Genomic DNA, 13,563 nt, shown 5'->3' with positions numbered 1-13,563 from the left:
CGTCCGATGCGAGACTTGAACCGGGGCCAGCTGCAGCGAGGACTATAGCCTGTTGTACATGGGGCGCCTGCTCAACCCACTACACCACAAACCACCCCTGTTTTATTATTTATTTTATTATTGTAAAAGTCCTTTGCTCACAGGCTTTTATTTTGTAAAAGTCTGTTGCTGTCTGCTGTGGAACAGGAAAAGAAAGTAATCGGTGGATCCACCAAACATGGAGAAGGGTACGGAACTTTTACTCGGCCATTTTTATTTTGAAGTTCTTCCAGACGGCGGAGTCGACAGAACCAAAGTCATCTGTAAACACTGCCAAGTTGAATTGTCTTCTCACCTTAGTAGTTCCAGTCTAAAATATCCCTTAAAGGCAAAGCACACAACTGATAGCAGCAAGTCATTCAAGGAAACAGACAGTGGAGCGAGGCTTCTACATAAAAACTACAGAAAGATGCTGATGTTAAAAGTGTGTTTGCACAACAAATGTTATGGCTCTTTCATTCATATGGCAGCACATTTAAAATAAAACTAAATGCTAAAAGCTATACACTACTTTTGGATTCATTTTTGGATTTTGCGTACAAATGCGATTAATCGCGATTAATCAGGGAAATCATGTGATTAATTACATTAAAAATTTTAATCGTTGCCCAGCCCTACTTTTTATACTAAAAGTTTTTTCTTTCCTGAAGACATTAGTGAGGATATCAGCGAGTTTCCAAAGTGTTTTCTGAATCACTTCATTCTGTTGTTTTACAGTTGTTTATATTCTGTATTTCTGTAATTTTAGACTTTTTATGTCCACGCTGAATTCAAAGGACCCGACTTATTCCACGATATGTCAAACCTGCCAACCCGCCCCTTTAACAGACCCATGTGGATGCATCTTATCCTGTTTCACGCTTGCCGTTTTTAGATGCCGCTTGTTGGATGTTTTGTGACGACCCCAATGGGAGGCCACAGGCTGAAACCTGTAGGTCAAACAACACTGTTGTCCTGAACTTCACAACCAAGTGAAACTGGGAAAAAATATGCTGTCAGTTTTCAGCCAAAGTGAACTGGAAATGATTCCCTGAACTTTTATTGTCTGTTGGAGTAAATGCAGCTGCAGAGCTCCTCCAGCTGCCCTGAGAGAGGAGGAATTTATACAACATGTCTGCACAAGGTCAAAATCCTGCTAACATCTGCTAACATCTGGCTTCGTGCAGTTTTTATCAGCATCGATGGGAACAAAACACCCAGTTTAACAAATGAAATCATATTTTACTGAGGATGCCGCAGCTCGGGGCTGACAGAGTGAACGTAGCTCAGCTTTTTGCCGCGGAGATTTGTTTACCGACCACAACGTCTCACATGGAGGTTCTGAAACTGACCGCAACAACTTGGGGACAAAAACACTGATTTATTTGACTGTCTGTCAGGAAGCTCAGTGCTCTGTGATTGGTGCAGTCAGAGATAATAAATCAGTCACGTTGTCATGGTTACAAGCTTCTTACCTGGCAGGTCGTGGTTGTTGCTGACTGAAACTCACTGTCACAGCATCAGCTGATCAGCAGGTCCACTGAGCAGGAGGATTCTCCTCTGAACCCTCAGCTGTGACGGTGGTAAACTGCTTTCAGCTCACTTCTGAGTCCGGTAGCCAGTCTGACCCGGAGACTTTACCGACCCACAGGTCGGTCTGAAACGTCTCAGGGGCGCGTGTCGTTCAGGTGAGGAAACAGTTAATTTGTTTCAGTGGTTTAAAGTCGTCGTCCAATAACCGGAAAGTTGGCGGTTCGATTCCCACTCTCGCCACTCAAAAAAGATTGGTGGAACTGACAGCTGGAGTCAGTCCACCTCCTTGTCACGGCCGAGGTGCCCTTGAGCAAGGGCTGTGAACGGCTGCCCACCGCTTCAGGTTGGCATTTGTCTCTATGAGACACATTGAGTTGCCTGTGGTATGAAATGCGCTATATAAATAAAGATTGATTGATGAGTGTGTGACCCTGTCATGGGCATCAGTTTGATTTCAGAAGTGCTGGGGACGATTACCATAAACCTGAGTAAGGTTTGAAAAGTGCTGGGTACAAGCTAGGCCCATTACTTCCGAATTGAGGTTTCATGATAAATAATAGGCATTGCATTAGATGATGCGTATTGACGCGATATTGTCCCCATATTAAAAGTTAAAAGCCATCTGCGCGGTCTTGTTTAGGCCGTCGGAAACATCCTGGGTTGGGACAAACTTAAGTGTAGGCCCTATTCGTATTTCAAAATCTGCATTTTAGTACAAGACACGATTTCGGTTATTGCACAGCCCTTGACACACCAACAAATCTCAGACAAACCTCGACCAAGCAAGAGCGCATCAGGAGACGTAGCCTGGCTACAAACAGCCCTTGCCCTTGCCCTGACAAAGTTTTCAAACATTGCCAGGCTATGAAACGACGGGCAAGAGTGAACGAGCAGCAAACCCTCTGTGAAATAAGTTTTCATTCATTGTCTATCTCGCCTGATATGCATCATAAACACTGACGAATCTTCACCTGCAACACCAGCGACGTCTTTCATCGCTCGTTACACTGTAACAGACTGCAGACCGCCAGCGCAGTGTGTGGGAGCGGAGCAGATTCAACATAGTTGCTATTCAGCAATGGGGGCTGATCGCAAGCGCATTCATACAAGGAAAGTGAAAGCAGAGCGGATCAAATAGTCTTTGGTTAGGAGAATACCATGATATAAAATTATAGTTTTAAGGAAAGCAGACAAGTCTGTTACATCTTTCTCTACTTTTTTAAAGTGGTGGGGACAAATCTGCTTGTCAGACAAAGTGCCGGGGACGCGTCCCCACCGTCCCCGGCGGAAGTGACGCGCCTGGACCCTGTGCATGTGTGTGGCAACCTGGATGGGTTAAAAGCGGAGGACAGATTTCGTGTGTATGCATGACAGTAAATCTGATCTTAATCTTAATAATGACACTGAACGCAGCATCGTCTCTGTGCCTGAACCATTTTAGATGATAACCACTCGTTGACATTAGCCTGCTGAGGTAAAGGTTTTCTTCTGTCCATGTTTACTGGTGTGTGTGTGTGTGTGTAAATAAATCTGATCTTAATCTTCTAAAACTAAAAATTTGTCTTAGTTTGCTGTGTGCGTCTTTAAATCTGAACCTCTGTTCTGTTTTCTGTTTTGGGTGTATCTGCATGTCCAGCTCAGAGTTTGTAAGCTGAGCAGCACAAACACTGCGTCCGCCTGAGGATGAGCTGCTGCTTTTCTTTTTGGGAGCAAGGATCTTCCTGTGCTTCCAACCCAACACTGACAGCCATCTCAGTGGTTAAACAGCCACTTACCTGTGTGACAGAGGGGTACAGAGCTGGACTTATGTTTGGGTCTTATTTCTCCATGGGTGTCTGAACTATTTAAGGTTCACCTGCCTGATAATCAGCTTCGCTCCTTCTCTTTAAACAGAAATGCAACTATCACGTTTTCTGAGCCACAAACGAATGATGCTGGTTAATGTTTTGATTGACGGGCAGAGTTTTTTTTTTTTTTTTAACTTGCCTACCTTTAATTGTCTAAAACACAACATTTCACTTTGTTATAAACATTGACATCTGAGACATTTGGAAGCCGGATGCTTGAACATTTGGCTGTTTGTCAGATTAACTTCTGCTTCGGCTCCAGAGAAAATCCAACCTGCAGTGGTTTCAGTTTTACTTTCTGCTTCTTGCGTGACTGAGTGAGGCCATGAAATCCTCAAAGTCCTGCAGCTCTTCCTCACTTCACAGACTCACAATGGAGGGGGAAGTGGAATGGGAAGCCTGAGCTGTTGGGGAACAGTTTGTGAATGAAGCCGACCCTGAAAGCTCAGTGAGACTCCACTGACATCCCAGTGGGAGTTTCCTTGAGACGGGAAAACTTGTGCTGCTTAAGGAGAAAAGGCCGTTTCCTTTTATGGCTGCAGCTGAAGGGCTGTGAGGAGGAGGAGGAGGAGGAGGAAGGAGGTGACGGGGGAAACGAGCCGAGCAGAGAGGGAGGGGGGATGATTCCCGTACCTACTGATGGTGTTTAAGGACGGAGGAGGGGGAGATGTGCACATTCCTGTTTCTTGAAATCAGGTCTCAGGGTTACAGTGGCCCTGCTGTCAGTGAGGAGGAGGAGGGGGAGTTATTAGGCCTTGACCTAATTCAGGATACGCAGCTGGATGCTTCCAGTGATGAAATCCACATCTGACTCACAGCTCTTACTGAAGTGAAAGTGGCTGTTTGGAAATACTGCTGGAGACAGAAGGGCTGCGATCCAAAAGCAAAATTCTGAGTCACTGTCCGGTCATAAAGTGCTCTGATAGCGTCACATTAGCATGTTTAGTCATGTGGAAAAGTAGGTCATCTGTTCCTCGGCAGGTGTTAAAACTCAGTATCTCCAACCTCAGACGAACAACACGACGTGTTACACCGTGTCATTATTTATGGAACAAAAACAGACAAAATATAGAGGCAGTGTGGGGAAAACTAAGTGAACCTCTGATCCAGCAGCTTGTGGAAGCACCTTCAGCAGCAGTAAGTTGAAGTAATGGTTTCTCACATGGTTGTGGAGGAATCTTGGCCCACTCTTCTTTCCAGCGCTGCTTCAGCTCATTGAGGTTTGCAGCATTGGTTTCTGCACAGCTCTCTGAAGGTCCCAGCACAGCATCTCAGTCAGGCTGAGGTCTGGACTCTGACTGGACCATTGCAACACCTTGATTCTTCTCTTCTTCACACATTCTGTTGTAGATCTGCTGCTGTGTTTGGGATCTTTGTCCTGTTGATGAGCCAGTTTCAGCCCAGCTTTAGCTGTCGGACAGACGGCCTCACATCTGACTCTGGAACACTTTGGTATCCAGAGGAGTTCATGGTGGACTCAATGGTTGCAAGGTGCCCAGGTCCTGTGGCTGCAGAACCAGCCCAGATCATCAGCCCTCCACCACCGTGCTTGACAGTTGGTATGAGGTGTTTGTGCTGATATGCTGTGTTTGGTTTTTTCCAAACATGCTGCTGTGCATTATAGCAAACATCTCCACTTTGGTCTGCTCTGTCCAAAGGACATTGTTCCAGAAGTCTTGTGGTTTGTTCAGATGCGGCTTTGCAAACCTAAGCTGTGCTGCCATGTTCTTTTTAGAGAGAAGAGGCTTTCTCCTGCAGCCCTTCCAAACAACCCATACTTGTTCAGTCTTTTTCTAACTGTGCTGTCATGAACTTTAACCTTTAACATGCTAACTGAGGCCTGTAGAGTCTGAGATGTAGCTCTTGGGGTTTTGACCTTGGGGTGACCTTGCTGAGACGTCCACTCCAGGGAAGATTGACAGCTGTCCTGAATGTTTTCCACTTGTGAATAATCTTTCTCTCTGTAGAATGATGGACTCCAAATAGTTTGGAAATGGCCTTATAACCCTTCCCAGATTGATGGGCAGCAACAACTGCTTCTCTAAGATCATTGCTGATGTCTTTCCTCCTTGGCATTGTATTAACACACACCTGAATGCTGCAGAGCAGCAAACTGACAGAACTTCTGCTTTTATAGAGGTGCTCACACTTACTGATGATTACTGATAAGCTGATATTGATCAGCAGCACCTGGCTGCCACGTACCCTCTTAATTCCCTGTGAAAGCAGTAAGTTGGACATTTTTCCCACGACACAATACAAATTAGAATTTAGGGTGTATTTTCTTTTACACATGTGTGTACAACTGTTATTTCAGTCCTTTTCATCCTCTATGATCCCAGTATTTTTTAGTGATTTATCTTTCTGGTTCCAGGAATTCTTTGCTCCCCCGCCTCCGTCTCTGTGGCCATAACTTGAGTGCTATCAGCTCCAACACTTAGAGAACAGCATGGATCAATGAGCCTAATGGTTTAATGGTTTCAGGGCAGCTGAACACAGGCAGTCAGAGTGGGTGTGTGATGCAGAGGTAAAAACGCCCCGTGGTCTCTTTCTGCTTCCTTTTCTCAGTTTAACACAAAGTAAACGGCTAGTCAGTCATTTCTAAATCTCACTTCAACTGTGAAGTCCTTATCTGCTGTTCAACCTACCAAATGTTTGAAATGCAGCACATTCTATCAGCGTGGTGATGAGAGCTTATTGATTTCTCTTGTGAGCTCTGTGGCTGATAACAGCTGACGCCAGAGAGCTTCCATTGGAGCGGGAGCAGCCCTTCTACCTCTGACTTGTTTCCATTTTATCTGTTGAGCTCTGAAAAGGCGAGGTCAAGTTCAAGGTGGCCTTCAAGTTCCAAGAAAACTGAGCTGATATGGTTGGTTTTTCTGGAGATTCAACAGGTCAACAAGTACGAGATGGTCTCTAACTGAATATGAAATGAATATGCTTTGAAATGAGTTCAGTATAAAACAAGAAAGGTGAGCGATAAGTGCCATTTATTAATTGAATTATATCAACAAATCTGAATAGATTTGATTTATTGCCTTCATTTCACAGAAATATTTGCATTCTTCATCACTGACACCAATGGCACCCCATAAAATAATGTGCTATAAAAGCCGCGTAACTGCACCAATCCCCATTAAATAAATCTTTCTTTTGTTGTAGCTGCCAATCGTTTTGTTTTGACCATATTTGTCCAGATTTAAGCATCATGACTGTTCTAAAATTAGAGTCCTGTTGCCTGTGAAGTCTCACTGAGTTTGCAGGCGATTAGTCTGCGGCCACTCTGGGGTTGAAGCCTGATTATAAACTGGATCAGACCGTGAAGAATTATTCAGAAAGTCCTGGAGGTTGTGCGTTGCTCATCTGACATGTGGCAGGTCACCAGCTGAGGCATCACAAGCGCAGTCCTGTGGCTGCGTCTTATCTCGCCGCAGGTCGCCGGGCTGTGTTTTGACGGTGGAAGCAGGCCAGTGTGTGACAGATAAACACAGATCATCAGATCATTGTTGAGCTGCAGATGCCCTGAAAACAGGCATTAGCGTTTGAGTAATCCCGACGCTGGAGCATAATGCACAGTTTTTCACAATGAGCACATGATGCAGATATTTGCTGTGTGGAACAACAGAGGTGGTGTTAATGGCTCCTCCGTCAGGCTGAGTGATGGAGTTTCTGTGTTTTTTGGCTGAGGAACTTCATTTTTCTGAAGCTCTGAGGCAGACATCCAGCAGGAGAATCTGAGCTGCAGGTGAAGAGAAGAGATTAAACCCAACACATTTGAGCCTTCCGACTCCTCATACTCTTCCTGAACTTGTTCACGGAACTCTGTTCCGTCCTGGTGAAGACGGAGGTCCTCCTGCCAGCATCCTCCATCAGAGCTGCTTCAGGCTGTCCGAACCGCGTCAGGATCTGGTCTCCCTCTTGTCTGATTGAGCTTTGAAGCATGAAATCACAACTCTTAGATGTTCAGGAAGGAGGGAGAGTCCGATTCAGGAAATGTGTTTTGGCTTAAACTTCAGAAGGACAAAGCCAAGAAGCAGAGACGGTTTAACGACTGTAAAATCAGGATGTCTCTTTTCAAACTTGAGCCAATCTTTCAGAAAATGAAAAATACAGGCACTTTTCTGCCTGCTTTTGTTATCGTTTTATTCAAAGTCCAGTGTGGGATGTAGTGACATCAAGTGGCTCAAGCTGCAAACTGCAGCTCCTGGATTTAAACTAATCATTCTCAGATAGCAAAACCATGACAACTATTATTATCTTTATGAGATTTTACACCAGTGAAAATCTCACAATATATCATCCTGAAGGTTACAAAGTGGAACTTTAGGAGCTTTTCCTAGAGGAGCAGTAGATCATTAGTGGTAAATGAAGTAACTGTACTACTGTCTGGAGTTGGCTGCCGTCACATTTATGAACGTCAGATTTCCAGTTGGGCTGCCTGTAGAAAGAGGAGAAAGCTGCAAGATCTGTCACTCAGATGGTACTGTCCAACTTCTAACTGTGTTTAAAAAGGGTTAAAAGGTGTGTGACGTTATCACCCGCACTTCTTACCGTTTGGAAACAAAACCAAGAGGTGGTCCGACATGTTAGCTCAGGGTTGGACTTTCCCCGCTCTGACATCTGATATCTGAGGACTAAGATGTTCTCAGTTCTTCTGCTTCAGTCATCTTGGAAAAGTTCCTTCCTCTTGAAAATATACAAAGCGTCCATGATTCTTGATTTAAAGCTTACTGCGTTCTTATAAACTGACAATCGTCCGAATCTCATCATATCAACCGCACCAACATACAGCATTGTGTGGAAGGTAACAAGATCTACTTCTGCTCCATGTGTCTCGTATCAGGTGCAGCTGGTTCGATCGGCAAAGTGAACCAGGACTAATTTCTGCTTTGGTTCGGACCAGTAAGACCGAACCAAAATGTTGACACACAAAGCTCACTCTTACTGCATGCTTCACCTGTTTGCCTCTGTCCTTTAGATAGATTTGAATAGGTTTTCCACTGCAGTGAAAAATGAATACTGTTCCTCGCTTGGAGGTCACTCACTGACTAAATGTCACGTTGATGCTCAGATAGAAACTCTGCAGGGTTCTAAAAGATTCTTTTGTTCAGCCTTAAGCTGCTTCAGACCAGGAGTGCTGATGTCCGATCCTCAGACAGCAGCTTGTTTTTGTTCTCCTGCTCAGACGAGAGGTGCGACATGGCTGGTTTACTCAGGCACTGCGTCCGAGTGCGAGCGACAGACTTTCTCTTATTTCAATCTTTGAAACAACCGAGGACCCATAAAAGTAGAGACGCACACAGGAACAATGGCCGGAGCTGCACACAGGAAGTTGGAACTGTGTTCCCTGAGTTCAGGCTGGCAGGCTGACTTCATCGCAAACCTTCTTATGAAAGAACAATGGTTCACTCTGAACTCAGAAAATGATCTCTTTTTTTTTTTTTTTTTTTTTTTTTTACATTTCCTGTGTTTCTGTTCCTGGAATCATGTTATTAGTGTTTCTCTGCTGCTTTGTAATGAAATTATTTGTAGTACGGTAGAAGACATTTTATTTTCTGTTTCTGTGTGCACGTTAAATACTTCTTTGCACAACAATACCTTTTGTAAACAAACCCGTATCTAACCTGGTATACATCCTGGGAGACGATGCTCAGGGTGTAACACCTAAAACTCCCGATTTCACGCCAGCTGTGCACTGTTACCTGAACACCTGCATCCTTCACACACACACACACACACACACACACACACACACACACACACACACACACACACACACACACACACACACACACAGGGCTGAGCTCTCCTCCTGGCTGTCAGGAGTCGGTCATGTTGCCGCCATCTGGTGGATGACTTTTCGTCCTGATGTGTGGAGGCTGCTGCTGGATGACATCATGCCTGTTAACGGACCTGGTGACGCAGGCTGTGTGAGGGTGTGTTTTTTGGGATCAATCGTGAGTAGAACCAGATTTTTAACGTGTTTTTGTCATGTTGCAGGTGAGCTGCTGAGCCAGCCGCGACCCGACGGTCTGACTGAGATCATCTGTCCAAAGAACGGCTCGGAGCGGGTCAACGTGGCTCTGGTTTACCCTCCGACTCCCACCGCCACCAGCCCCAAGTGAGCCCGACGCCCCCGACCCCTCCCAACCACCTGTCCCGGCTCGTCTCACCTTATCATCAGAGCCTCCACCTCTGCACTCCTACATCATCTGACCCGGTCTGACAGCAGCTGGCTGCAGCGCCGTTTCACAGGTCTGAGCATCAACATCACATGACTTTAATCAGAAAATCTCCTCATGTTTTAGCTCCACTTTCACCTCGGCCTTCTTTTTAAACCCCTTTCTGCTCGCAGCATCTTGGATTCATCAGGCTTCCAGTCAGTTACAGAATAGATTTTAAAAGCCTGCTGATGGTTTACAAATCCCAGAACGGTTTAGGCCCAAAATACATCTGTGATATGTTCAGAGAATATAAAGCCAGCAGAGCTCTTAGGTCCAAGGACTCAGGTCAGCTGGTCCAGTCCAGAGTCCAGACTAAACATGGAGAAGCAGCATTTAGCTGTTATGCTGCAAACAAGTGGAACAAACTGCCAGTGGAGATTAAACTTTCACCAAATGGAGACATTTTTAAATCCAGGTTAAAAACATTTCTGTTCTCATGTGTCTATGCATGAAATCTGCACGATATCTTTTAACTTATCTAGACTGTTGCTTGTTTTTAAAATCATTTAAATTATTTTATTTGTTTCTCTTTATTTTCCATATGTATTTTTAATGCTTCTTCCACTCCCTGCTGCAATGCTTTTATTTCATTTAAAGCACTTTGAACTGTTTGTACATGAAATGTGCTATATAAATAAATTTGATTTGATTTTGATTTGATTTTTGATCAGTCAGACAAAAACAGAGAAAAATATGGTCTTAAATTTAAACTTGATTCCAAAAATTGGAACTCAAACTCAGCACTGACACTAGAATAGAAAAATGATTAAATTCAGGAAAACTGAATTAGTTGAAAAGACAAAAAGAGTTTGAAATAAGTCCTTAAAAAAAATAGAAACTGTGTGAAGGCTGGGTGTTATTAAGCTCTCGCTTTTTTCACCGCAGAGACACGCGTGTTCTTCCAGCTGTCAGACTCTAACGCGGATGTCCTACTGTGTTGCAGCTTGTTGGTGTTTGATGTCTCATCATGTCGACACTGAGCTGACCGAACGGATCCACGGCAGCTTCACAAGTTCTCCTCTCACCCCTCGATCACCTCATCTCTTCTTTGAATCTGAATCGCAGTACAGGCTCAAATGTTTGAGTCCTTTTAGACCAAATGAAACGGATTATTTGATATTTTTTGACAAACTTGTGGAGCGGAGCTTCAGTCTTGCTAGTCCTGATTGAGGACACACAGCGAGGACTCTGCTGAGGGTGCTAAACAACTCCGTCACGGAAAGACACACCTGCAGGAAAGCGTGAAGCTCTGTGATGCAGCTATTTAACACGTGCACACACACGGGCGTTGAGTATGTGTGTATGTGCACGTGTTGATGTTCAGTGCAGACCACGAGGCCGGCATGACACGTCTCACATAGAATGAGTGCATGTTTTCACATCAGACGAGGCTCAGATCGTTTCTGAGGGGAAATGGCACCAATATCACCACCATGGGGCAGTTTACTGACATGTTTGGGATCCAGATTTAAGCTGAGAGCTGCCGAAGTAACATTTTGTAGCAGCTACTGCCACCTGGTGGCCAAGATTAAGATGACAAACTGCAGCTAAATCACCTGTCAGCGTCACTCTGAAAGTTCTCTGTTCCTCATTAGTCCTCCACTCTTCTTCTCCACCCTTTTTACCCCTGTAATATGGTTATTCTTTAGTGTAGAAATATCCACTGGACAAAAATATATAAATGGTTCATCCTAAGGAAATAAAAACTGAATTAATTTGGCTAAATCACTAAATACTAACAGAAACACAGTTTATGTGATATAATAAATCTCTTCTCACACAAAATTTTTTCTTATATTTACACTTTAAATACAAACTTGAATTTTGAGATTAAAAGATATTCTGTGAGTCTTTGGATTCATACTCACTCTGAGTTTTTATAGAACAGAATGATCAGTCTCTGCTTTGCAGTTTCCATCTGATCCTCTCTCCATTGGAGGGTCCTGGAAACGACACACGGGGTGCTCATGATGTCCTTTACTGTGAGGTCCCCCCCCCCAGACCTCCGCTGGGTTTCATATCATCAGCTTTCATCATCACACGACAGTTCGGAACTTAAAACTTCCTGAAGCTCGTTAAAATCTCAGACTTGTTTTTCCATCATGTGGTTCACATCAGTGTAGCACAGAGGTGATAATGAGGTCAAACGTAGCAATAAAACCAGCAGCTGAAACTTTTTACAGCATGAAAACAATAAGATGCTCTGATGGCTCGGGTCTCCAGAACCTCGTGGTCTGCACTGATTCACCCCAAAGTTGTCAGACCTCCGGTTGTTTTATTCTGTGATGAACAGTTCGTTCAGCACGACACGAGCTGATGGTTGGAACATTAAAGGAAGACTTTAATGCCAAGGAGTTCAGAGTACACGCGTTTCTGTCCACTGCCGCCTCCGACTGAACCTTCCACAACTAAGACTGTGCTGTGTAGGAGGAGCTCACTGAAGCTGGAACTCTTTTGTAAATAATAAGTTTATTTTTCTATGTGGACACCACCCGTCGAGCTTTGACTTATTTACAATGTGCAATGATGTGCATGAGAGTGCACACAGGGTTTTATATGTAGCTGGTTTCAACATGTCACACTTCAACATGAAAACCAAATAAACCAATAACTGGCTTTAAATCTGCTGCCACAGTGTCTTTCTCTCACTAATACAGATGTTATTTACAGACAGATGTGCTCAGGTTCCTTCTTTTTGACACTTTAAATCTGATGTTCAGGCTCATGTAGATATTAATTATTAGATACTAGCTATCTTATTGCATTACTTTTTATCTTTATATTATTATAAATATCCATCCATTTTCATCCACTTATCCGAGCTCAGGTCACAGAACCAACAGATTCCGGAGGGAAACCCGGACAACCCTCTCCCCAGCGACACTCTGCAGCTTCTCCAGGGGGATCCCGAGGTGTTCCCAGGCCAGAAGGGTCTTATGAGTATATTTATCTATATTTTATTTCATTTTCAAATGAATAAAGTTTAACATTTATGTGCAGAAAAGATTACAAAAGCTGATCAAAGGGCCACAAAGATGCCAAAACTAGAAGAGTGAAGCAAAGAGACCCAAAACCGGCAAAATGACACAACAAACAGCTATAGACCCCACTGTGAAGCAAAGTGGAAGGAGAACTCCAATAAACACACCACTCCGATCGTTAATGATCTACTGGGACTGTAGCTCCCATTAACTTTTGGTCAAATAACTTAAAGATCCAGAATTTGAAAGAAATTGTGAATATCTGGTGAGTGGAATGTGTCCGAGTTCACACCAGCTGCCTGAGACCTCGTGCTGTGTCAAAGCTTTTCTTTTAGATAATAAAATGACTAAAACTGTTGGAGAAAAGGGAGTTCATGAAAATATTTAGTGAAGCCTATAAAGGCACTGCTATCAAACAACTGATCTCCAGGATTTATTCACGCTTACAGTCTGAAAGGGGATTCTTCACATCGAGGGAAAAAGAAGCAAACGTCACACTCGGAGGATGACTGGTCAAACATATGCAGGACATACTCTGCCACCTCCAGTTCAGGTTAGTGAAAAAATACCTTAAGACACCAAAAATAAACCAGAAACAACACAGAAACTCTTGAGTATGGGCATATTTTCAGACTGGGTGGTGATTATTTTCTGGCACTGCCTCAATGCCTCCCCCTACTGGGCAAACATTGTAAAAGAAATGCTCTGAACAAGCAGGATAGATTTACAAGCAGGGAACACAAACACAGGAACCAGGAAGTGGCTGAACAGACAGCCTCACAACTGCTGAGTGGACTGAAATAGCTGAAGAAATGTCAATGTAATGGAACGAGTGAATGTGGAAAATATTTGGAGCAAATGGAAATGTTTTTTAAATCTTTAAATGAAACATTCTCTTCATGTGGGCTGCACGGTGGTGTGGTGTTAGCACTGTCACCTCACAGCAAGAGGGTTCCAGGT

The 13,563-nt window shown here is 43.9% G+C and overlaps 1 protein-coding gene across 1 annotated transcript in view; it reads left to right on the top strand.

Annotated features, from left to right (window-relative positions):
- mfhas1 (multifunctional ROCO family signaling regulator 1) overlaps positions 1 to 12,244 on the top strand; it is a 32,669-nt gene extending 20,425 nt beyond the window's left edge. The window contains exons 2-3 of the mRNA XM_075455381.1: positions 9,399 to 9,653; positions 10,566 to 12,244. Of these exons, the coding sequence (XP_075311496.1) occupies positions 9,399 to 9,523 (125 nt within the window). The 3' untranslated portion in view covers positions 9,524 to 9,653; positions 10,566 to 12,244. The remainder of the gene's footprint in view (positions 1 to 9,398; positions 9,654 to 10,565) is intronic.
- Positions 12,245 to 13,563: the final 1,319 nt, after the last annotated feature.

Source organism: Odontesthes bonariensis, chromosome 22, assembly GCF_027942865.1.
Source record: "Odontesthes bonariensis isolate fOdoBon6 chromosome 22, fOdoBon6.hap1, whole genome shotgun sequence".
NCBI classification, from domain to species: Eukaryota; Metazoa; Chordata; class Actinopteri; order Atheriniformes; family Atherinopsidae; genus Odontesthes; species Odontesthes bonariensis.
This window is presented reverse-complemented; position numbering and strand designations above follow the sequence as displayed.